Here is a 26,894-nt window from a genome sequence, read left to right as displayed (position 1 = left end):
CTTATTCAAGGAAAATGTTTCATATAATAAAACCCATTTAGTTCTTTGTTATCTGTTAATAAGATCTATTGTAAGCCACATTATATTACAATCATAAAAAATAATTTAAGTTATTCATTTTTTTCAAGTGTTTATGCCAAAGATTACCCAGATGGTTAACAGTAGAAGCAAAACAAGAAACCATGTTTGCCATTACCTTCCATATTTTTCATTAATATTACATAGAACCCTCTTGAACTACCCTATTCTATGCCTTAACGACCTCTAACTGAGATGAATAAATAGTAACGTACATGGTATCCCTACTCCTATAAACTCATTTTGCACAATTTTATCAGATGAATGCTCCAAAAGCTGTTTTTCACACAATGAAATTCTCTTAAAGTAACAGTGACAAAAGCAACTAACATTTAGAGGGTACTTCCTATGTGTCAAGCACTTTACTCATGATATAATTTAACTTTCATAACAATCCCATGATGTAGGTCCCTTTATTACTCTCATTTGACAAATGGGAAAGGTAATGTATTGAGAGGTTTAAGTGACTTACCCAAGGTCACACAGCTACTAAGTGGTAGAATAGAATGAAAGAGGCAGACCTATTCTGGAAGCCACATTCCTAGCTATTTTATTACATTATATCTACATGAAAATATTCTTATTGCCTATAGCATTTAATCCAAGCTCTTCTCTTTGGCTTTAAAGACTTCAAAATCTGATGTAACCTTAATTTTACTACAGTTCTTTGTATACCAGTCCCACTGGACTTACTGTTCTCTTCTACACAAGTCATGTTCTTACATCATCGTTATTCTCCTCTTACACTGAATGCAACTATAATTGGTCTATACCATACATTTTGACCTTATACAGCATGTAGTTGGATTTTAAAGAAATACACTCTCAGGAGTATTTATCTTTTCACAAATAAATTTAAAACATTTACATTTATGATGACAATCAGATCTGCCTAGATTCAAATCCTGACTTTGTAAACTATTCATTGTGTGACTCTGGTTAAGTTATATAATGTCCCTCTGCCTTAGGTTCCTCACAGTAAAATGCGATAACACAGCACCCTCTTGTACTGTTAATGTGGTGATTAAATGAGTTAATTAATGTAATTTTAAACTTCTTAGAACCCTTTCCCACTGGTTCCTTCACTGTGTCATGAAGCTTTCATGACTGATAATGTATCTACTTCAAATTATAAACAAATTAGTTATAGTTTATAGTACAATACAATATTACAGTATTCTGATAATCACAGTTGATAAATAGAGATAAAAATCTATATACAAAGAAACAAGGCAAAGCTGAGATTCTTTTCCAGGGTAAAGGAAAAAGGAACATAAGCTTGCTGGAATAGGTCTTTTTGTATATGTGAAAAAGAATATTACAACGGACTGAAAGTTTCTGTCCCCCCAAAATTCATATGTTGAAACCCTAAACCCTGATGTGATGATATTTGGAGATGAGGCTTTGGGGAATTAATTAGGTCATAAGGGTGGAGGTTTCATGATGGAATTAGTGCCCTCATAAGAAGAGACAGGAGAGAGTTTGCTTTTTCTCTCATTCCTCTCTACTATGTGAGGACACAGCAAGAAGACAGCCATCAGCAAAACAGGAAGCAGGTCTCACCATACACCAGATCTAATAGCAACTTGATTTTAGACTTCCTAGCCTCCAGAATTGTGAGAAATAAATACTTGTTGTTGAAGCCATCCATTCTATGTTAATTTGTTATAGTACCCTGAATTAAAAGAGAAATCTTTTTTATGTTAGGGAGTAAGATATAGGAAGTTCTAGGAAGCCTACCTTTTATCTTCAAACAGAGAAGACTTTTAGGTTGACTACCAGAGATTTCTCTATATTGAGGGTAAACAGCAGGGAGAAACAAAAACAAAAACACTTTTCTTTCTAAATTCCTATAGAGCTCTAGTGAAATCTTTTCCGGATGCCAAGTTCTACAAAGAATTTTTTTCCAAAAAGCTAAAGTGAATCTATATAAGATGCTCCATATTTCTTGTTTCTATCCAATGGGTCTGAAATAACATGGATTTTAATGTTATTTACAATGGTCCAATTACTCAGCAAGAGATGTGTTGATTTCCTTTTCCTCTGCTTATGATTTTTCTACTCGGTAACCATCCTTCCCTTACTTGTAGTAAATGTGTTACAGGTGGAGCTGAATCTATCCCCAGCTCCGGGTTAGGCATTTGGCTAAAGCCCTAGCCAATGAGAGCTTTGCATACCCTGCCCACAGAACTAGTATGGGACTAGGCATAAAACACAAGCCATTCTGTATGAATCAAAGCTAATCCCAAGATTTTTTGCTTGAGTTGCCAGGAAACAGGTGTTCTTTCTGTTGGACTTAGAACTCAGAGGATATAAGACTCGGACTGCTGGGGTACCACCACGTGTAGAGGACCCACCCAAAAGTGAAATTAATATGGAGGATGTACACATACACACACAGACACACACACACAATATGACTAGAGCGGTAAATAAATAACACAAACTGAGATCCTAATGACAATTTTAAGCTCTTGCTAAGCTGACTTAATGCTAGCTACCCTTGGATCCTTCAGTTACTACAGCCAATTAATTCCTATATGGCTTAAGCTACTTTAACTTGGGTTTTCTGTTATAGTTATGGTTTACAGTAAACTGTAAGGCTCCTGACAAATGTATACCTGATGGAAGAGCCACTCACATTAATTAAAAATACCCCACATATATATATAGTATTGGCTCACCTTTTGGTTTAATAAAGCACTTGCCAATTTCTGTACTTCTGAACTCAGTAAGGTGGCTCCTCTGATGACTTTGCTGAGAGCGGCAAGAGACTGATGAACACTTTGTACTAAGCGAATGGCATTAAATTGTTCAAGAACGATGAATGATAATATTGGAGATCCTTGTCGATCATTAGGAGGCAACACTTTCTGATGAATCAGGTTTGAATTCTAAAAAGATAATACATCATGTCATATTTACTGAAAAGTAACACAAATCACTGATACATTAAAACATTCAAAAGTTATTAAAACCTTTTGCTGGTCTATCTTGTTTTGAAATACTCTCTCTTATGACTGGTCAAATTTATTAAATCTGTAAATACATAGGAAGGGAATTCTGCAGTTCACCAACACTGAAGTGGTGTGGGGGTAGGAACTGAGAAAAGGGAACCATGCTGAGAAGGAGCAGTCAATATCGGTGGAAAATGGTAAGAATGGCACACTGTAAGCCAATGCAAAGAGAGCAGCACAGCTAAATTACCACTCTACCACTGTAAGGAGAGCAGAAGGAATCATGGCTATGAAAAATATGTGAATGGACATTTAATTCAATTTGAAAATTATCTGTATGTATATTTGAAAAATCACACCAAAGATCTTGTACCAGTGAATATTATATCTTAGTATTTATTTCTATGTCTATATTTTAACAGAGGCTCTGATACATGGAAATTCTAGGGCTTCTCAAATTGTTAAGAAAAACTCAAGGAATCCCAGATGTTTCTAAACAGCTTATGTGGTTGGGAGGAAAAAAAATCACCTTCAATAGTATTCTAAAAGTGTCAAAGAACTGTCAAGAGATAAATCTGGGAAGGCCTGTACTCTTACCTGCTCTCCATTATCTTAATTTTCTCTATATATTCTGCTTACAATCCTAGTTAAGGATCCCCTCTCTTTGTTCTAATGGTTGTCACATTCTTATTTTCCATGAGAGCACTGTCTCTTTTTCATGTAATCTGGCATGATAATTTAATATCATAAAATGGTGATCTAGCATGGCTATTGCCATTAAATAAATAATCATGAAATAAATTTTATTGGCATGAGATCATTCCTGAGGATAGATTTAGGCTATGAGTTCAAATTTAGGCATTTTATTTCTATTACTGCTATATTTAAAATATTAAAGCTGCTGAAATCATTTTTGATAGACATAAAAATGTACATAAATATACCCACTTAAATAAATAAATGGTGGTGAACTCAAAACTAAATCTAGAAGAGAAAAAGAGTATAATATTATGAAAATTAATTAGAATTATTACCCCCTAGATTGAAATTAACTATCTGAACCAGAGCATGCAATAAATAACACTTAACACATCTCCAACCTCAATCAATTAAATAATAAAACTGACATAAAATTTAGGTTATAGACTTTCCATAACTCCTTATATTAAAAACCATTCCTGGAAGTGAATAATATGCGGTACTTAAATCATTATCAATCTTATACTAAGACTGGCAAAGATTAGCAAATAATAATTTAGTTTATGGATTTTTATCCATCCTATTAAACTGATGAGACAAATTTGCACTGTTTGCACTATTACTTTATAGAAGAAGAACACCCAAACTTAGGTCATTCAAGCAAGATTCCACTTCTCTATAATGTAAGAAAACAGCAAACTTACTGAACTGTTAAAAAGGCTGATTTAGGAGAGTAACTATCAAAATTACTTAAAATTCAAATAGAGTTCAAGTAAGAACTATGGTCTAGAGATGTGCAGTTAGTGTAAACTACCAGATGAATTTCAAAGACTTAATATGAAAAAAAGGATGCAAAATACCACATTAATAATTTTTTATATTGATTACATGTTGAAATGCTAATATTTTGAATGTATCAGGTTAAATAAAATGTATTAGTAAAATTAATTTCACTTGTTTCTTCATACTTATTTAAATGTGGCTGCTAGAAAATTTTAAATTACAAATATGGCTCCCATTTGTGTTTCACATTATATTTCTATTGCATAGTGCTCGTCTAGAAACTATCAAGTAAAATGATGTAAGTTCAGCAATAAGAACAGAAGGACAGAGGAGAAAACAGCATACAGTAGGGTCTCAAAAAGTGTTGGATTAATGAAAGATGAAAAAAATTGTGAAAAAAATGAATAGTAAGACACACGGTGATATAAGCTTTGATAAATTAATGACTGAGAAAAAGATAGCAGAAGACATCAAAGTATATTGTAATATATATTATAATGTAATCCATTTCCTATAGGCCTTCACAAAATTTTGATAAAAAATTAATGTAAAATAACTGTAACACAAAAATGTAGATACCTTATACATTCTAAAAGGATGAAGTATAGAGAAGATTTATAGCAGTAGTAACATGTTAGAGTATTACATAACCTTAAAACCAAAAAAACTTAAATTAAGTATTATTTACAATTCAAATAGCTAAAATCACCATGAGTAAATTATAACTCATCATTATAGTACGCTTTTTAGTGAAACTATCGAGGGATGATAGTCATATCTTTAATCAATTGGTTATAAGAAAAGCTTTTTCTTTTTTCACAAATACAATTGATTGAATCATGTATTGAATTGAATCATGAAAATAAATCACTTTTTTTTTTAACATCTTTATTGGAGTATAATTGCTTTACAATGGTATGTTAGTTTCTGCTTTATAACAAAGTGAATCAGTTATACATATACATATGTTCCCATATCTCTTCCCTCTTGCGTCTCTCTCCCTCCCACCCTCCCTATCCCACCCCTCTAGGTGATCACAAACCACCTAGCTGATCTCCCTGTGCTATGTGGCTGCTTCCCACTAGTTATCTATTTTACATTTGGTAGTGTATATATGTCCATGCCACTCTCTCACTTTGTCACAGCTTACCCTTCCCCCTCTCCATATCCTCAAGTCCATTCTCTAGTAGGTCTGTGTCTTTATTCCTGTCTACCCTGAAAAAAACATAATTCAAGAAGAGTCATGTACCAAAATGTTCATTGCAGCTCTATTTACAATAGCCAGGAGTTGGAAACAACCTAAGTGTCCATCATTGGATGAATGGATAAAGAAGATGTGGCACATATATACAATGGAATATTACTCAGCCATACAAAGAAACGAAATTGAGATATTTGTAGTGAGGTGGATGGACCTAGAGTCTGTCATACAGAGTGAAGCCAGTCAGAAAGAGAAAAACAAATACCGTATGCTAACACATATAATATGGAATCATGCACTTTTGAAGGGTATCTTTGACATTTTAAAGTTCATTTTGTCATTAAAAAGCTAAGTGTATTCACAGAAAATCATTATATAATTATGGAGCTGCTGGGGAAGAAAAGATTGTGGATATTTTAAAACTTAACTGTTAAGCAAGAAATATCTTTGGGGCAAGAAAAAAGCTAGTCTAATTTTGGTGCAATTTAGGTATTAATCCAGAATTTTGTGTTTTAACTAGAATAGTTTCCTAAGTGAGATAACGACTTTAGACATAAGTAAAATGGATGACACATGGAAGTACTACTCTTTCTGTTCTTTGGGTTTTTTAAAATAATAATTATTATTTTGAGCTTTTTGAAAATGGTTCTCTCTCAGAAAGAATTTTTGTCACTAAAGGAAACTTAAGCAATGACTAGGCTAGAGATTAGGAAGTTTTTCTGTAAAGGTTCAGATAGTAAATATGTCAGACTTTGTGGGCCATAAGGTCTTTGTCATAACAACTCAACTCTGGCTGTTGTAGTGTAAAATAGCCACAGAAAATATATAAACAAACAGGCATGGCTGGCTTTCAATAAAACTGTATTTATAGAAATTGGCGGCAGGTCAGATTTGGCCCATGAGCTGTAGTTTGCAAACCTCTCAAGTACACTACCACTTATTCAAAACATTGTGAAGATTCAGGTACTGGTCTAGATAACATCAGAGTCCTTTCCAGATCTGCAATTCAATGAAATTAGTAACATGTGAATTATAGTTTCTATGTGTATATTTACCCATGACTTATAAAACAGTAATCAACAATTGGACAGACATATTTTTTTTCCATGTCATACAATCACGTCTTTGTCCAAGATATGTTTTCTATGATAAGAAAACTATTAAAAGACTCAATAGTCATTTTAAAAAGCAAAAAAGGAAATCAGAAATATTAGAAACAAAGGTGTGGTGGCTCTATGAGTTATAGAAAAGGGGGTAATATCTTCACTTCCATGTGGTAGAAATTTTACTTTTTCCCTCCAGTAACCCTTCAATTCCTCTTTAGCTAATAATTTTCTAATATCTCTCTAGGAAGAAACAAACTTTCCGAAGTCTAAGTCCATATGGTTCTGGTGAAGTTGATTCAACTCAATTCCAGAAGCTATCAATAGTATGTGACTTAGAGCTTAACTAATCAAAGCATTCCACTGTCCTAACCATAGTCAGGACATTCCATGTCCTGTCCACAGATGGGCAGATTACCAAACAGAGATAAAAAAATGCAAAAAGAATCTTGTCTGGGTCTTCTGATAAAGAGATACCTGTTTCTTTCCACTAGACCTGACCTTAAGAGATCATAAGGTAGAGAACAGGTGTAGTCATTTTGTGACAATAAAGAGAGAGGCTGTATGAAAAATGGAGCATACACACATACACCCACATATATCATTATCATATCGGTTTCAGTGCATCAGATCTTTCAGAATATATGTACCATATATATTACAATAAGTATATATATATATATATATATATATATATATATATATATATTACTGGGTCCTGATGACATCCTTTCAAGTTCCTTGTAACAAGCTGTGACTGAAACCAGTTTAACATATTTTTCAGTTATAGGCACCATAAATTCCCCTTTTTTGGCCTTAGCCAGTTTGAACTGGGTTTTCCATCAGTTGCAATCCAAAGATTGTTAACTGATTAATTCAAGTTCAACAGACTCCTGTCTTAAGCATTCATAATCAGAGAAGTCAAAAGTATGACATATCTGCATTAAATTATCTCTCTTCAGAAGTGGATTTCTGATAAGCTTGTGGAAAGGAGATAGAAGACAAAGGAAGAAAAAAGGTAAGAAAATAGAAGTATGAGTGTGGTGACGACAAAGAGTTGAAAGAACGATAGAATTTCTCTGGCAGCCCATTTCCTAGGAGAGCTGGTTGCTTTATCAATTCTAGTTATTAGTGAACAAACAGAGCTTAGATTTCTAAACCAGGTAACAACTATTTCTTTTCATACCAAGTTATTCAGAAGATCAAAGGGAACCAAAGCAGTCATGTTTTAATGTTCATTTCATTTAGTTCAGTTACAGTGAAAGGAATATCACTTAATTGAGCAAGCAGAGCTCAACCAGGAAAGTGCGTGCTAATTACCCAATACATTGTTCAAATCAAAAGTGTTGAAAAGGGCTTCCCTGGTGGCACAGTGGTTGAGAGTCCGCCTGCCGATGCAGGGGACACGGGTTCGTGCCCCGGTCCGGGAAGATCCCACATGCCGCGGAGCAGCTGGGCCCGTGAGCCATGGCCGTTGAGCCTGCACGTCTGGAGCCTGTGCTCCGCAACGGGAGAGGCCACAACAGTGAGAGGCCCGCGTACCGCGAAAAAAAAAAAAAAAAAAAAGTGTTGAAGGAATGTTCGTTGCAGCTCTGTTTACAATAGCCAGGACATGGAAGCAACCTAAGTGTCCATCAACAGATGGATAAACAAGATGTGGCACATACATACAATGGAATATTACTCAGCCATAAAAAGAAACGAAATTGAGTTATTTGTAGTGAGGTAGATGGGCTAGAGACTGTCATGCGTGAAGTAAGTCAAAAAGGGAAAATCAAATACCGTATGCTAACACATATATATGGAATCTAAAAGAGAAACCAACAAAACATGGTTCTGAAGAACCTAGGGGCAGGACAGGAATAAAGATGTAGACATAGAGAATGGACTTGAGGACATGGGGAGGGGGAAGGGTAAGCTGGGACGAAGTGAGAGAGTGCCATGGACTTATATATACTACCAAATGTAAAATAGCTAGTGGGAAGCAGCCTCATAGCACAGGGAGATCAGCTCAGTGCTTTGTGACCACCTAGAGGGGTGGGATAGGGTGGGAGGGAGGGCGACGCAAGAGGGAGGAGATGTGGGGATGTATGTGTATGTATAGCTGATTCACTTTGTTGTAGGGCAGTGGTTGACATGCCATTGTAGAGCAATTGTGCTCCAATGGAGATGTTAAAAATAAATAAATAAATAAATAAATATAATACTAAATTCTGAAAAAAAAAAAAGTGCTGAAGGGACTTCCCCCATGGCTTAGTGGATAAGAATCCGCCTGCCAATGCGGGGGACACAGGTTCAATCCCTGGTCGGGGAAGATCCCACATGCTGCGGAGCAATTAAGCCCATGTGCCACAACTACTGAGCCCACATGCCGCAACTACTGAAGCCCATGCACCTAGAGCCCATGCTCTGCAACAAGAGAAGCCACCACAAGGAGAAGCCCGCTCACCACAACGAAGAGTAGCCCCCACTTGCCACAACTAGAGAAAGCCCGCACGCAGAAACGAAGACCCAACACAGCCAAAAATAAATAAAATTAAATCTTTAAAAGAAAAACGTGTTGAAGAACTGAAATAAAAGGCAAAATTGCTGGTGACTAGTATAGCAAGTAAAGTCAAGGCTGAAAGAGAGAAGGCGGGGTGGTTATTTTGAGTTGATGCACTGAAGCTGATATTGTAAGCTACTACATCTTTCTAAAAGAAAAATCGAGAGGAAGCTAGTGAGTGCTAATAGAATGGAGCTTTTGTTTAAAACAGAAATTACTAATTTTACATGCCTTGAGAATTTCATAGCTTTCATTTATAATACTGTGATATTAATAAACACCAAACCCAGTAGTTATCCCTAGGGAGAGAGGTACAGCATTGGCAGTCATCACTGTTAAGAGGACCTTTAGATCTGTCTGTATCTTTTGGGTCTCTGATAGAAAGCCATTATTTATATACATCTTGGATATGTAAAACAAAATGGCATTTTTTTAAAAGAAAACTAGGGATTAATATAAAAATGGGATATTAACAAAACCATATTTATTTCTAGGAAAGAACTTTAATAGGCTATCTGCTCCATAACTTGGCTAGAGGAATGATTCTGCTGCTCTGTGAAGCTATCAAGAAAAGAGGTAACTTAGTAGAATAATAGAGTAAAAACACAATCTCAATTTAAAAGACCTAACACAGATGATGATATTTAAGGGGAAAATGAATAACATTTTAGAGTATTACTGACTATGTGCCCGGCACACCATAAATTTCCATATGAAGTTATTTTGTTATATTTTAACGGTTTCAGCAATATAAAGAAAGGGAGAGAGAAGAGTGAATTATGAAGAATGATAAGAAATGTCATAGAATTTGAAAATTTATGCCTGTTTAGAGGAAACAATAGGAAGACATTTTGTTCAAACTGGACCCACAATGAATAGTTTATCTTTTCTTTCATGCCATCCTAACAAATGAGATACATTTTTTCATGACAATGGAATGCTTTTTTGGCATTCTTGTGTGTTCAGCTAACTCTTAGAAAGACAATAAGAAAGCACAAAATGCTTTTGTGTGTGTGTGTGTGCACATGTGTTGTTCTAAAGTTTGAGAAATGCTCAACTGTTCTAGTATAGTGAGCAAATTGGTTCACAACTTTAAGACTAAAAGGAATAGTCAGCATTTCAACAGTCAATGCACACATTCACTGAGAATTTTTTTTTAATTCCAACACTGCATAATATTACTTAACAGAATACGAAAGTCTACAAAGCGTAATCACTTAAGAGAGATGTGTAACTTAACAATTTTTCAAAATAAGAAACAGAATTTCAGCTTCTGTTTTTAGCAGAGCTAGATACTGCTGAAAACAACTGAATATGTTGAATAAAATATTAAAGCAACTTCTTAAATATACCCAAATACCTATGATCTGAGAAGAAAGTAAGAAATAATTATTGAAACAACTGAGTGTTGGATTTTCAGTCTGCATCTTTATTAATTTCATCCTGAATGTTAACATGAAGTATTCTGGATTAGAGACAGATTATTTATTACCTCACAGTAAATAATGTGTTGCTCCTACTCCTTTGCTCCAGGTCTTACCTTTGAGATGACCAGATGACAGCCAGATCAATTATCCTATGTAAGTAGCCAGATACTCCCTGGGCAAGGTATGCAAGGGATGGGAGAAGTGGTTAGGGTGGGGGGAAGGGTAAGCTGGGACAAAGTGAGAGAGTGGCGTGGACATATATACACTACCAAACGTAAAATGGATAGCTAGTGGGAAGCAGCCGAATAGCACAGGGAGATGAATTTGGTGATTTGTGACCACCAAGAGGGGTGGGATAGGGAGGTGGGGAGGGAGACGCAAGAGGGAGGGGATATGTGGATATAAGTATATGTATAGCTGATTCTCTTTGTTATAAAGCAGAAACTAACACACCATTGTGAAGCAATTATACTCCAATAAAGATGTTAAAAAAAAAAAAAAAAGAGGAAGAAGGCAGCTGTTGTCTTCCCCTCCAAAGAGGATGCTCTAGGAAATGTAATGGGCTTGAATTCTAACCAACCCTGTAGTATGTAAATAAAATCTCTCCAGGAGCCCATGATCTAGAGATGTTTCCAAGTTTGGGCTTTATTCTTCTGTCATGGAAATACCTAGGAAGACAATGCTCTAGTCTTTCCAGTGCCCTGGGGCTTAAAAGGAACTTCCAGCTATAATCTATGGTCCTCTCAGGGAGATAATAGAAGTTTTATTATCCTTTTTGATCAGAGCAATTAACTAGACAAATGGTTACAAAGCTAATTCTCATAGTGTGTGAAGAGTCACATAGGCTGGGGCTTTTTATGACAATACTGAGATATCGAGGAAGATTTTTATTTCTCCACACTAGGGGTGAGAGAGTGGCAAACAAGCCACTGAAGTTCATTTGTGCTGGTGAACCTGAACTTTTGTATTCATATACATGGGCTTGGGAAACCAGGGATAATGTCTAATATCTGCTCAAGGTGAAGAGGTAAAAAGGATACCTCCAAAAAACCTGAAACCCCAAATGACTACACCTTCAGTAGAAGGGTGAAATAGAAATAAACTACCTTCCACCAATCACCTGTGCCCCAAGGACTACAGGAAAATGGCCTATATTAAAATTTGGTAATAACTGGAATGGGGAGTTTATGTGTAGGAATCTCTTGTCAAAAAATAATTGTCACAGGGCTTCCCTGGTGGCGCAGTGGGTGAGAGTCCGCCTGCCGATGCAGGGGATGCGGGTTCGTGCCCCGGTCCGGGAAGATCCCACATGCCACGGAGCGGCTGGGCCCGTGAGCCATGGCCGTTGGGCCTGCGCGTCCGGAGCCTGTGCTCCACAGCAGGAGAGGCCACAGCAGTGAGAGGCCCATGTACCGCAAAAAAAAAAAAAAAAAAAAAAAAAAAAAATTGTCACAATCAGAACTTTAATGTTAGTTTGTATGTACTACCTTGAAATTCCAATAAATTTCAAGAAGATAATACTAGTGGTATCTCAAAGTATTTGAAAGGAGCATGATCCTTACCTTGACCCAAACCTAATCCTACAATCTAAATTGGATGGTAGAATCCATTTTCATTCTTAGACACAAATAATTCCTATAGGAAAAATTACCAGAATAATTAGCAGCCCATGGTTTTTGAAAAATCAAAATACTATAAAAGTTAAGAAGATAACTATCAAGTTATCATATACAATGTGATGAAAGAAATTTTTACATATTAAGATATGAGGGAAGTTATTCTGGCTTACACATGTTTTGACTTGAATTTTACACTAGCTAAAACAGCCTGCTTGTGGCCTATCAAACATACACTGTACATCTGCTGTAATTATTAAAGAAAAGGGTACAATGACTAAAAATAATGTCCATATTAAAAATAAAGATTAAATGTCTCCCTTCCTGGGATGCCAATGCTAGTACTCCTTCGATGATAAGACTCCCTTCCGAGGTGCCACGGCCACAGACTCACTGTGTATGTACTGATCTGCTTCTTTTGAAACTTTGAAGGAATGTATTCCTGACTTGTTTGATGTTCTCTGTTCTGACAAGATATAAAACCGTGCTGAAAACCATGCTTCTCTGGAGCAGTTGATCAGTTATCTGAGAGACTGCCCTCTAGGCTATAGTCCTCAGTCTGGCGCAAATAAAACTCTTTTCTATTCCTATTACAGATTGTTTATTGATTATTTCCATGGACAAATGTAAAGAAGAATCAAATCCACAAAGGTCTCAGATAACTAAATAATCACACACAGAACATAAAACAATTATGTTAAATGTTTCTAGAGATAATAGAAAACCTTAAACAATAAGCAGATTTGGAAAATAATTTAAGAAAAGTTTTAAAAATGAAAAAAATATAAAACTTTAAACTAGAAAAAATTTAACTGAAAAGAAAATGAATGAACTGGAAGACGGATCTGTAGAATTTATTCAGGATGCCTCACACAGAAAAAAAGAAATGGGAAGTATTAGAAATAACTTAAAACAAATGATGAATAGAGAAAAACGGTCTAATATAATATCTAATCAGTGTTCTAGAAGAATAGTAAAGCAGAGTTAATACTTAAATAACTGAGACCTTGTCTGTACTGATGTACAACAGCAACCAAAATTCAAAAACCCCATTAATTCTTAAGCAAGATTTAAAAAATGAATGAATTAAAGACAGAAAGAAAACAAATCCACACTGAATCCCATTAGAGTAAAACTGCAGCAAACCAAGGCAAAATAATTTTAAAAGCAGTAAAAAAGAAGGAACAAAAATTAACTCCTTAACTGGTAACAACAGAAACCAGAAAAGAGTGGAATTATATCTCACTATGCCTATTAATAACTATTAGTATAAAAAAGTATACATTTTAAAACAGATAAATTAAAGCCATACTCAGATAAATAAAAACTCAAAGAGTTTACCACTAAAGGAATATTTTTGGACTCCAGGCAGAAGGGATGTGAAACCAAATGAAAATGCCTGATATACAGGAAGGAATAAAAGACAATGAAAGTGATAAATGTGGGACAAATCCAAACAAACAATGACTGTAAACAATGACGACAAAGAAGATTGAAATATACAACAATAACTGAATATAAAGTTAAAGTTGGGGGACCTTCAAGATGGCAGAGGAGTAAGACATGGAGATCACCTTCCTCCCCACAAATACATCAAAAGTATACCTACATGTGGAACAACTCCTGCAGAACACCTACTGAACAAGGGCAGAAGACCTCAGACTTCAAAAAGGCAAGAAACTCCCCAAATACATGGGTAGGGCAAAAGAAAAAAGAAAAAACAGAGACAAAAGAATAGGGGCGGCACCTGCAACTCTGGGAGGGAGCTGGGAAGGAGGAAAGGTTTCCACACACTGGGAAGCCCCTTCGTGGGCAGAGACTGCGGGTGGCAGAGGGGGGAAGCTTTGGAGGCATGGAGGAGAGCTCAGCAACAGGGGTGTGGAGGGCAAAGCAGACTAATTTGCACACTGAGAATTGGTGCTGACCAGCACTCACCAGCCCGAGAGGCTTGTCTGCTCACCTGCCAGGGTGGGTGGGGGCTGGGGGCTGAGGCTCGGGCTTCCAAAGTCAGATCCCAGGGAGAGTACTGGGGTTGGCTGTGTGAACACAGCCTGAAGAGGGCTAGTGTGGCACAGCTAGCCAGGAGGCATTCTGGGAAAAAGCCTGGAACTGCCTAAGAGGCAAGAGAGCATTGCTTCGGGGTGCGCGAGGAGAGGGGATTCAGAGCACCACCTAAATGAGCTCCAGAGATGGGCACCAGTCAGCACGGGCACCAGAGATGGGCATGAAATGTTAAGGCTGCTGCTGTAGCCACCAAGAAGCCTGTGTGCAAACACAGGTCACTATCCACACCTCCCCTCATGGGAGTCTGTGCAGCCCGCCACTGCCAGGGTCCCGTGATCCATGGACAACTTCCACAGGAGAACGCATGGCATGCCTCAGGCTGGTGCAATGTCATGTCAGCCTCTGCTGCCACAGGCTCGCCCCGCATCCGCACCCCTCCCTCCCCCTGGCCTGAGTGAGCCAGAGCCCCCTAGTCAGCTGCTCCTTATCCTGTCTGGGAGGGGAAAAGACGCCCTCAAGGCAACCTACACGCAGAGGTGGGGCCAAATCCAAAGCTGAACCCCAGGAGCTGTGCAAACAAAGAAAAGGAAGGGAAATTTCTCCCAGCAGCCTCAGAAGCATTGGATTAAATCTCCACAATCAACTTAATGTACCCTGTGTCTGTGGAATACTTGAATAAACAACAAATCACCCCAAAATTGAGGCAGTGGACTTTGGGAGCAACTGTAGACTTAGGATTTGCTTTCTGCATCTAATTTGTTTCTGGTTTTATGTTTATCTTAGTTTAGTATCTAGAGCTTATTATCATTGGTAGATTTGTTTATTGATTTGGTTACTCTCTTCCTTTTTTTTATACACATATATAATTTTTTCCTTTTTCTCTTACTGTGAGGGTGTATGTGTATGCTCCCTTCTGTGATTTTGTCTGTATTGCTTTGCTTTTACCAATTGTCCTATGGTTCTGTCAGTTATTTATTTTTTTTCTTAGTATAGACTTTAGTGTTTGTTATCATTGGTGGATTTCTTTTTCTGTTTGGCTGCTCTCTCTTCTTTCTTTCTTTTTTAAATTACTTCTTTATTTTTAATAATATATTTTTAATTTTAATAACTTTATTTATTTTATTTTATATTTTCTTTCTTTCTTTCTTTTATTTTTCCCACTTTTCTTCTGAGCCATGTGGCTGAGAGGGTCTTGGTGCTCTGGCTGGGTGTCAGGCCAGAGCCTCTGAGTTGGGTGACCCAAGTGAAGGACACTGGTCCACAAGAGACCTCCCAGCTCAACATGGCGAAAGCTGTCCCAGAGATCTCCATCTCAACGCTAAGACCCAGCTCCACTCAACGACCAGCAAGCTACAGTGCTGGACGCCGTATGCCAAACAACTACCAAGACAGGAACACAACCCCACCCATTAGCACAGAGGTTGGCTAAAATCATAATAAGTTCACAGATACCCCAAAACACACGAACAGATGCGGCACTGTCCACCAGAAACACAAGATCCAGGCCCAACCACTAGAACACAGGCACCAGTCCCCTCCACCAAGACCTACACAACACACTGAACCAACCTTACCCACTGGAGGCAGACACCAAAAACAACGGGAACTACGAACCTGCAGCCTGCGAAAAAGAGACGCCAAACACAGTAAGTTAAGCAAAATGAGAAGACAGAGAAACACACAGCAGATGAAGGAGCAAGGCAAGAACCCACCAGACCAAACAAATGAAGAGGAAATAGGCAGTCTACCTGAAAAAGAATTCAGAGTAATGATAGTAAAGATGATCCAAAATCTGGGAAACAGAATGGAGAATATACAAGAAACGTTTCACGAGGACCTAGAAGAAATAAAGAGCAAACAAACAATGATGAACAACACAATAAATGAAATTAAAAATTCCCTAGAAGGACTCAATAGAGGAATAAATGAGGCAGAAGAACAGACAAGTGACCTGGATGATAAAATAGTGGAAATAACTACCACAGAACAGAATAAAGAGAAAAGAATGAAAACAATGGAGGACAGTCACAGAGACCTCTGGGGCAACATTAACCGCACCAACATTCCAAATATAGGGGTCCCAGAAGAAGTAGAGAAAAAGAAAGGGACTGAGAAAATATTTGAAGAGATTATAGTTGAAAACTACCCTAATATGGAAAGGACAGAATCAAGTCCAGGAAGCACAGAGAGTCCCATACAGGATAAATCCAAGGAGAACCATGCCAAGACACATACTAATCAAACTATCAAAAGTTAAATAAAAAGAAAATATATTAAAAGCAGCAAGGGAAAAGCAACAAATAACATACGAGGGAATCCCCATAAGGTTAACAGCTGATCTTTCAGCAGAAACTCTGCAAGCCAGAAGGGAGTGGCAAGGCATATTTAAAATGATGAAAGGGAAAAACCTACAACCAAGATTGCTGTACCCAGCGAGGATCTCATTCAGATTCGATGGAGAAATGAAAACCTTTACAGACCAGTGAAAGCCAAGAGAATTCAGCACCACCAAACCAGCTTTACAACAAATGATAAAGGAACTTCTCTAGGCAGGAAACACAAGACAAGGAAAAGACCTACAATAACAAACCCAAAACAATTAGGAACATGGTAATAGGAACATACATATCAATAACTAATGTGAATGGATTAAATGCTGCAACCAAAAGATAGACTGGCTGAATTGATACATAAACACCTATATATATGCTGTCTACAAGAGACTCACTTCAGACCTAGGGACATATACAGACTGAAAGTGCAGGGATGGAAAAAGATATTCCATGCAAATGGAAATCAAAAGAAAGCTGGAGTAGCAGTTCTCACATCAACAAAACAGACTTTAAAATAAAGACTATTACAAGATACAAAGGACATTACATAATAATCAAGGGATCAATCAAAGAAGAAGAAATAAAAATTGTAACTATTTATGCACCCAATAGAGGAGCACCTCAATACATAAGGCAAATGCTAACAGCCATAAAAGGGAAAATGGACAGGAACACACCATAGTAGGGGACTTTAACTCCCCACTTTCCCCAATGGACAGATCATCCAAAATGAAAATAAATAAGGAAACACAAGCTTTAAATGACACATTAAACAAGATGGCCTTAATTGACATTTACAGGACATTTTATCCAAAAACAACTGAGTACCCTTTCTTCTCAAGTGCTCATGTAACATTCTCCAGGACAGATCATATCATGGGTCACAAATCAAGCCTTGGTAAATTTAAGAAAATTGAAATGGTATCAAATATCATTTCTGACCAGAATGCTGTGAGACTAGATATCAAATACAGGAAAAATGTGTAAAAAATACAACACATGGAGGCTAAACAATGCACTACTTAATAACCAAGAGATCACTGAAGAAATCAAAGAGGAAATCAAAAAATACCTAGAAACAAATGACAATGAGAACACAATGACCTGAAACATATGGGATGGATTAAAAGCAGTTCTAAGAGGGAAGTTTATAGCAATACAATCCTACCTCAAGAAACAAGAGACACCTCAAATAAACAACCTAACCTTACACCTGAAGTAACTAGAGAAAGAAAAACAAAAAAAAACCAAAGTTAGCAGAAGGAAAGAAATCATAAAGATCAGGTCAGAAATAAATGAAAAAGAAATGAAGGAAACATACCAAAGATCAATAAAACTAAAAGCTGGTTCTTTGAGAGTATAAACAAAATTGAAAAACAATTAGCCAGACTCATCAAGAAAAAAAGGGAGAAGACTCAAATCAATAGAATTAGAAATGAAAAAGGAGAAGTAACAACTGACACTGCAGAAATACAAAGGATCATGAGAGATTACTACAAGCAACTATAAGCCAATAAACTGGACAACCTGGAAGAAATGGACAAATTCTTAGAAAAGCACACGTTTCTGAGACTGAACCAGGAAGAAACAGAAAATATGAACAGACCAATCACAAGCACTGAAATTGAAACTGTCATTACAAATCTTCCAACAAACAAAAGCCCAGGACCAGATGGCTTCACAGGCAAATTCTAGCAAACATTTAGAGAACAGCTAACACCTAACCTTCTCAAACTCTTCCAAGATACAGCAGATGGAGGAACACTCCCAAACTCATTCTATGAGGTCACCATTACCCTGATACCAAACCCAGACAAAGATGTCACAAAAAAAGAAAACTACAGGCCAATATCACTGGTGAATGTAGATGCAAAAATCCTCAACAAAATACAAGCAAACAGAATCCAGCAGCACCTTAAAAGGATCATACACCATGATCAAGTGGAGTTTATCCCAGGAATGCAATGATTCTTTAGTATACACAAATCAATCAATGTAATACACCATATTAACAAATTGAAGAATAAAAACCATATAATCATCTCAATAGAAGCAGAAAAAGCTTTCGACAAAATTCAACACCCATTTATGATAAAAACTCTCCAGATATACACATAGAGGGAACTTACCTCAACATAATAAAGGCCATATATGACAAACCCACAGCACACATCGTTCTCAATGGTGAAAAACTGAAACCACTTCCACTAAGATCAGGAAAGGATAAAGTTACCCACTCTCACCATTATTACTCAACATAGTTTTGGAAGTTTTAGCCACAGCAATCAGAGAAGAAAAAGAAATAAAAGGAATCCAAATCAGAAAAGAAGAAGTAAAACTCTCACTGTTTGCAGATGACATGATACTATATATAGAGAATCCTATAGATGCTACTGGAAAACTAGTAAAGCTAATCAATGAATTTGGTTAAGTAGCAGGATACAAAGTTAATGCACAGAAATCTCTTGCATTCCTATACACTAATGCTGAAAAATATGAAGGAGAATTAAGGAAACACTCCCATTTACCACTGCAACAAAAAGAATGAAATACCTAGGAATAAACATACCTAAGGAGACATAAGACCAGTATGCGGAAAGTGTAAGACACTGATGAAAGAAATTAAAGATGATACGAACAGATGGAGAGAAATACCATGTTCTTGGATTGGAAGAATCAACATTGTGAAAATGACTAGACTCCCCAAAGCAATCTACAGATTCACTGCAATCCCTATCAAACTACCAATGGCATTTTTCACAGAACTAGAACAAAAAATTTCACAATATGTATGGAAACACAAGAGACCCTGAAGAGCCAAAGCAATCTTGAGAAAGAAAAACGGAGCTGGAGGAATCAGACTCCCTGACTTCAGACTATACTACAAAGCTACAGTAATCAAGACAGCATGGTACTGGCACAAAAACAGAAATATAGATCAATGGAACAGGATAGAAAGTCCAGAGATAAACCCACACACATACGGTCACCTTATTTTTGTTAAGGGAGGCAAGAATATACAATGGAGAAAAGACAGCCTCTTCAATAAGTGCTGCTGGGAAAACGGGACAGCTACATGTAAAAGAATGAAATTAGAACACTCCGTAACACCATACACAAAAATAAATTCAAAGTGGATTAAAGACCCACATGTAAAGCCAGACACTATAAAACTCTTAGAGCAAAAGATAAGCAGAACACTCTATGACATAAATCACAGCAAGGTCCTTTTTGACCCATCTCCTAGTGAAATGGAAATAAAAACAAAAATAAATAAATGGGACCAAATGAAACTTAAAAGCATTTGCACGGCAAAGGAAAACATAAACAAGACGAAAAGACAACCATTAGAATGGGAGAAAACATCTGCAAACAACGCAACTGACAAAAGATTAACCTCCAAAATATACAAGCGGCTCATGCAGCTCAGTATGAAAAAAACAAACAACCCAATCCAAAAATGGGCAGCATACATAATAGACATTTCTCCAAAGAAGATATACAGATTGCCAACAAACACATGAAAGGATGCTCAACATCACTAATCATTAGAGAAATGCAAATCAAAACTACAATGAGGTATCACTTCACACCAGTCAGAATGGCCATCAACAAAAAATCTAGAAACAACAAATGCTGGATAGGGTGTGTAGAAAATGAAACCCTCTTGCACTGTTGGTGGGAATGTAAATTGTTACAGCCACTATGGAGAACAGTATGGAGGTTCCTTAAAAAACTAAAACGAGAACTACTATATGACCCAGCAATTGCACTACTGGGCATATACCCTGAGAAAACCATAATTCAAAAACAGTCATGTACCACAATGTTCATTGCAGCTTTATTTACAATAGCCAGGACATGGAAGCAACCTAAGTGTCCATCGACAGATGAATGGATAAAAAACGTGTGGCACATATATACAATGGAATATTACTCAGCCAAAAAAAGAAACGAAATTGAGTTATTTGTAGTGAGGTGGATGGACAGATTGAAGTAAGTCAGAAAGAGAAAAACAAATCCCATATTCTAACACATATATATGGAATCCAAAAAAAAAAGGTTCTGAAGAATGCTGGGGCAGGACAGGAATAAAGATACATGTAGAGAATGGACTTGTGGACACGGGGAGGGGGAAGGGTAAGCAGGGACGAAGTGAGAGAGTGGCATGGACATATATACACTACCAAATGTAAAACAGATAGCTCGTGGGAAGCAGCCACATAGCACAGGGAGGTCAGCTCAGTGTTTTGTGTCCACCTAGAGGGGTGGGATAAGGCAGGTGGGAGGGAGATTCAAGAGGGAAGAGATATGGGGATATCTGTATATGTATAGCTGATTCACTTTGTTATACAGCAGAAACTAACATACCATCTTAAAGCAATTATACTCCAATAAAGATGTTGAAAAATTAAAAAAAAAATAAAAATATCATTAAAAAATTGTTTAAGTTGGGTATAACGTCTTAAGCTTGAATTATCTGCCAGGTAGGCAAATATATTGTTTAACTTGGGTTATCTATGTATGTACAATATAATATCTAGGATACCACTAAAAAGTAGAAAAGATATATAATCTGTAAACTAAGAGAGCAATATATTAGAGAAAATAGTCCAAAAGAAGACAAGAAAGAAGTAAAAAAAAAGTAGAAAAAATACAAAACATAACATATAATAATATAGTAAACCAGATTAATGTAAATAGACTAAATGTTCCAACTAAAGATCAAACAACATCCAGCTGTAGGCTCTTTATAAGATACACCCATAAAAATTGATTTAAATGTTGAAAGTATGAAATAGGATATATCTAACAAATAGTAACTAAACAAAAGCTGATACAGATTTATTAATACCAGAAAAATAGGAGCAACATTATAAGAGTTAAAGAGAATTACTATGATAGTGGTTCAATATATCAAGAAGAGGTAGCATTCTGAACTTGTATAATTCAAAAATTGATAGAGAAAAATATTATATATTATGATTTGTGAAAGAAACATTTAAAAAACTTGATCTAAAGAATATAATTTGAGAATAGCAGTCAACAGAGTAGAATACACATTCTTTTCAAACATAATATGAAACTAATCAATTTTAATGATATTTAAATTTTTAGTTCAAAAACATAAGAAAGTACTAATCTTATTAATTGTTTATCCTGGCACTCTAGATTTAAATTTCATTTAATTTTATTTCAATGCATTCTTTTGAAATTAAGGTATTCTGAGTTTACAAGTGTAATTTAACAGATATACAAATCTACTTATGAACCTGAAGAAAGAAATAATAAAACTAGTTACTGGGTCAACCAGTTCAATTCTTGCTCAGAAAAAAATCTGTCACCTATTTTTTGCTCAACAAATTCTATCAGCCTAAAAGAGACAGTTTTACATGTACCTTTTATCATATGGGAATTAATGGAAGTTCTCAAGCTATATAAAGGAGATGTAAATTGGTTAGAATGTCAGTAATTCTCATCAGTTGTTACCACCATCAACCAGATATTAAAAACTGCTTGGTGAGCTGGTATATAATAAAAATTTTAAAGCATGAACTGACCTTTTGAATGTATACGTGCAGAATATTAAATGACATTAGATTTTTCATGTGTTATACTTTTCAGCATTTTGCTTTTTAAATTATTGTTTTACAAAGTACTAAGTTTTCCAGTGGAAATCCCAAGAAAAATGTCACAAAATACGAGATGTTACTAAATTATGCATCTAAACTATTTAAAAGATGATATAATAACATATGAATTAATAGTTAATACAAAATAATGTTAAAAGTTATAATTACACATTTGTATATATATTTCCCTGAAAAAGATATAATCACTAATACAGTCACTAAAAATTTTGACAATTTAACCTTCAAGCATGAAATGTTAAATTAATAAAATATCTTGAATGCGGCAACGTCATCAATACTACTAGGGCTTGTTATACTCAACTTTAAAAATCTACAAATCTTTAAAGAAATAAAGATACAAAAGACTTAATCCATAAAGAGTTTATGTTTGACAAATAGTGTTCCATCTATTTTTTTATTAGATCCATACAGTCATCCTTTGAAGACTGGTTTTACTTTTGAAATATCTTTGACTCTTCTCTTACTTTATATTCACATTGTCACCATATTCAATAAGGTTCCCACGATTTTGCTCTTAGAACATTGTAACTTCCTCTAAATTGGTTTTCAGGCCTCTAGTATCCACTGCTTACACCATCATCAGTTTTGCCTTTATAAAACACAGATCTTTACATATCACCTTCCCACCTTCTTATTAGCATTGCATCCTCACTGCCTACAGGATAAATTATAATCACTCCTCATGACATTAAACCCTTCCAACCTGGTCCTACTAAATTCTTTTGCTCTTATGTCTAGCCATTCTATTCAAAGCATTCTTTACTCCAGTCAGGTTAGAATAACAAACATGGCAGACTTTTCTCTCTCTCTGAAATACCATACACTCTTTTTTAACTAGAGAATTTCTTGCTCATCATGTAACCTCTTTTTTTAATCTAAAGCAGTTTTTAAAATATTTTATTTATTTATTTATTTATATTTTTGGCTGAGTTGGGTCTCCGTTGTGGCATGTGGGACCTTCATCACAGCATGTGGCATCTTTTTGTTGTGGCGCGCAGGCTCTTCCTTGTGGCATGTGGGCGTCTCTCTAGTTGTGGCATGCAGATTTTCTCTCTCTAGTTGTGGCACGCGAGCTCCCAGAGTACGTGGGCTCTGTAGTGTGTGGCATGCGAGCTCTCTAGTTGAGGTGCACGGATTTAGCTTCCCTGCCGCATGTGGGATCTTAGTTCCCCGACCAGGGATCGAACCTGCATCCCCTGCATTGGAAGGTGGAGTTTTTACCACCAGCCCACCAGGGAAGTCCCTCTAAAGAATTTCTTACTCATAATGTAACCTCCTCTGACTTCCTCTTAGCAGAATTTAACACTCCCTCATTTTGGTTCCCAAAGACCACTGTAATACCTATATTTTTGTGTATCGTTATCATCTCTTAATAAATCACAGCATCTAGCACAGTGCCAAGCATATAGCAGACACATCAATAGATATTTGATGAATGAAATAAATGAACAAATGAATGCAGAGAAAAGATTATTACTCCTTTTTTACAAAAGAAAAACTTTTTAAAAAGTTCAGAAGTGATAAAAATAATTATGGAAAAATTCTAAAACAGAAATGTGGCATTAGTTTGTTTTATTTGAAATATTTATATGCATAAATTTTAAAGCTACCCCAAAATAAGAGAATTCTTATTCCTAAGCACAATATCTTAACTTGCTTAGTTTAAAATATAACTTTTATGGTTATGTGATTTATAAGTTTGTACTATAGAAACATGAAGAGGGAAATGAGTAACAGCTGAGAGGCTTCTGAAAGATGCTGGCACTTTGCCCATTACTGGTTTAGCATAGCTAGGAGATTCCGGAAGAAAGAAATTGCATTTGGAAAGTCCTTTCCAAATTGCATTTGGAAAGACGGAATCACTGAGAGCTACCTTACCATGGAAGAGGCTTAGAAGTCAGGTTGGATATGGAGCCATGTTGTGAAAAATGATTTTCTTTAGGAAAATTAATGTGATGATGATCTGAAATATGACTTGGAGGAAGTATATATTATAAGGAGAGTCAAATTTGGTGTTTTCTGCAATAATCCATATGAGAAAGAAGTCTACATTATGGCAATAGCTTCAGGAAGGAAATGGGAGAGATAAAGAACAAAACATTACAACAGGATGAAGTGCAAGATATTTGATAGATTAATTTGACTACTATGAATATAATGATAACCTTTTAATGAATCTATATCTATCTTACAAATAAAAGTTAAAATGAAGTTTAAAAAGTTATGTTTGTTTCTGGTCAAAATGGCAAACTACCTCCCACTTCTGAATCCTGTCTTTGACAAAACAAGAGGATACTGAACCCAGAAGATGGCACAAGAAGAATGGGAAACATCTGGGAGACAGAAAGGTTTGGGTACTTGTAAGTGGAGAATATGGTAACCTACAGCTGAGGGCTGGATGCCATGGCTGGAGCCAGGCTAGGAGAGTTCCTGGTTGCAAACTTATCTTTTCATATTGCCCTGGATGGAACACTGCCCACTATGTCAACATTTTAGGACTGAAAAATAGCTGTATCAAGCACCTGCCATAGACAGCAGAGTACTTGATATTTCATAGCATGCAGCCCAGCTAATGTGGGGATCAAACTGAAACAGGTATAGCTGGGAAGGCTGGCTTTTGGAATTGCAAGGTCTCAGAGTATCAAACGAATAGATGCAAAACAAAACATAACAAAATCCACACCTGTATTTATTATGGTGAAATTTAGGAAGATCAGAGACAAAATATTCTACAGGAAAAAACCAAATGAGTTACAGAGAAATAAGAATCAGATTAACAGCAACTTTCCTCAATAAATTTGTGTAAACTGGGTTATTAATTTAAAGATATGCAAAGGTTAGTTTAAGAAAAAAGAAGGTAAAGAATAACAACTTCAATATGAATTGACATGAAGAATGGAAATCAGGCCATGATTTCATAGAAAGGGATCTGTACAATTTGATTACTTATATGACCAGCATAAGGGGAGAGCACGGGTTTGGGATGCCAAGGGATGTAGTATTTCTTTTTATTCTCTAATTTTTCCTCAAGCTACCTATATAAAGCTTTATCAATCTGATGGTCTAAATAAAGTGGCAATTCCAGTTACTTGAGATCATTGTTTATTCAGACTCCTGACAATCACCAATTGTTGACACTAAGTCAGAATAACTCGAAATTACAACACTATAAGGTTTGAGGATTTTGAATTTTTAGAGAGTTTTAACCTTTTTCATAGGTTCTTAAATAAGCCTAATTTGACTTCCCTTACTGAAGAAGGCTATGTGATATATAAGCATTTTTATAGTATTACTAAACATATGAATTGTAAAATTATATTTTTTTAATCCCAGAAAGTAAGTCCTTATTCAATTAGAATAGTAATCATAATACTGTAATGGTTTTGCCTAGTGAGCAAGCAACCATCTATAATCTATAACTACTTTACAATATAGAAACAAGTCAACTCCAGTTGATGAATTGCTTTTCCTTAGCACTTGGATTCCTTTGAAAAATTTCACCTTTAACAGCAGTCACTGACTTTACAGAAAGAGGCGAGAGAAGACAAGGAGTGAGCAAAATATGTATCAGACATAGAGGACATCATAGTACATTACCAGGATAAGACAAATTACATGGTAACACTGCTTCTTGGGCTGATCTTCTATTACTTTTATTTCCTCCATCTTTTTCCAGGATACTGTATACATTAAGGGCAGATCCATGCAAAAATTTACCAACATATTTACCAACATGGACAATTTGGGGATAAAACTGGAAAAAAAGGATAGGGAGAAAAAAGGGAAAACAAAGGAAGAATATTCCACTACTAACCTGGTTTAATTTCTTCCAGAGATTGAGGACAGGAGAAAGTTCATTAGACCAGATTTCTCTATCAAATTTGCTACCAGCTGTTACTGATCTGCCCAAGATCCTCAACTGTGAAATAACCTGAATGAAGAAAATAATAAGTAGCAATAAATGAACATAACTTCGTTCAGAGGGAAAACATAGATACAAAAATAGCCATATTTACTTATAAAGACTGAATATATATATTATAAACAAGTTTTAATCCCATTTTCCCTGTTCAACTGGATTAATATTTTATTGATTTATTTCAGCAGTTAAAAGGCAAAAGAACTTAAATGGTGAGAGAAACCACTATAAAAGTTACATATTATAATGGCTCTTCATTTGAAAAGCTACTTCTTTAGCCAGAAAGCTCTAATTATCCATTATTAATAACCTCTCTATTTGCTCATTTCTGAAATCAAAAATATTTTTCAGTTTGAATAATTTAAATTGCATAATTTCAAAATGCTGATAAATTAAAGATAGGTTTTTTGAAAAGATGAAATGAGTGGAAAGATAGTAAATAGCATAGCAAACTATAAAATAGTAAAACAATTTAAAGTAATTATTGGCTGGTAAAAATTACAATAAATCTAAGTTTTAAGGTTCTATATCAATTTTAAGTTATTTCAATGTTTTTTCTAGACATGAGACTCAAA

At 35.8% G+C, this 26,894-nt stretch overlaps 1 protein-coding gene across 1 annotated transcript in view; it reads right to left on the bottom strand.

Annotated features, from left to right (window-relative positions):
- The window catches only part of DYNC2H1 (dynein cytoplasmic 2 heavy chain 1), a 364,877-nt gene that overhangs the window by 57,476 nt on the left and 280,507 nt on the right, over positions 1 to 26,894 (bottom strand). The window contains exons 83-84 of the mRNA XM_022560560.2: positions 26,215 to 26,331; positions 2,763 to 2,972 (exon numbers count right to left, since the gene is read on the bottom strand). Of these exons, the coding sequence (XP_022416268.1) occupies positions 2,763 to 2,972; positions 26,215 to 26,331 (327 nt within the window). The remainder of the gene's footprint in view (positions 1 to 2,762; positions 2,973 to 26,214; positions 26,332 to 26,894) is intronic.

Source organism: Delphinapterus leucas, chromosome 7, assembly GCF_059928025.1.
Source record: "Delphinapterus leucas isolate spDelLeu-1000000601 "Yukka" chromosome 7, BTC_Dleu_Yukka2, whole genome shotgun sequence".
Classification (NCBI taxonomy): domain Eukaryota; kingdom Metazoa; phylum Chordata; class Mammalia; order Artiodactyla; family Monodontidae; genus Delphinapterus; species Delphinapterus leucas.
Note: the sequence above shows the minus strand (reverse complement) of the source record. Positions and strands in the feature narration are given on the sequence as shown.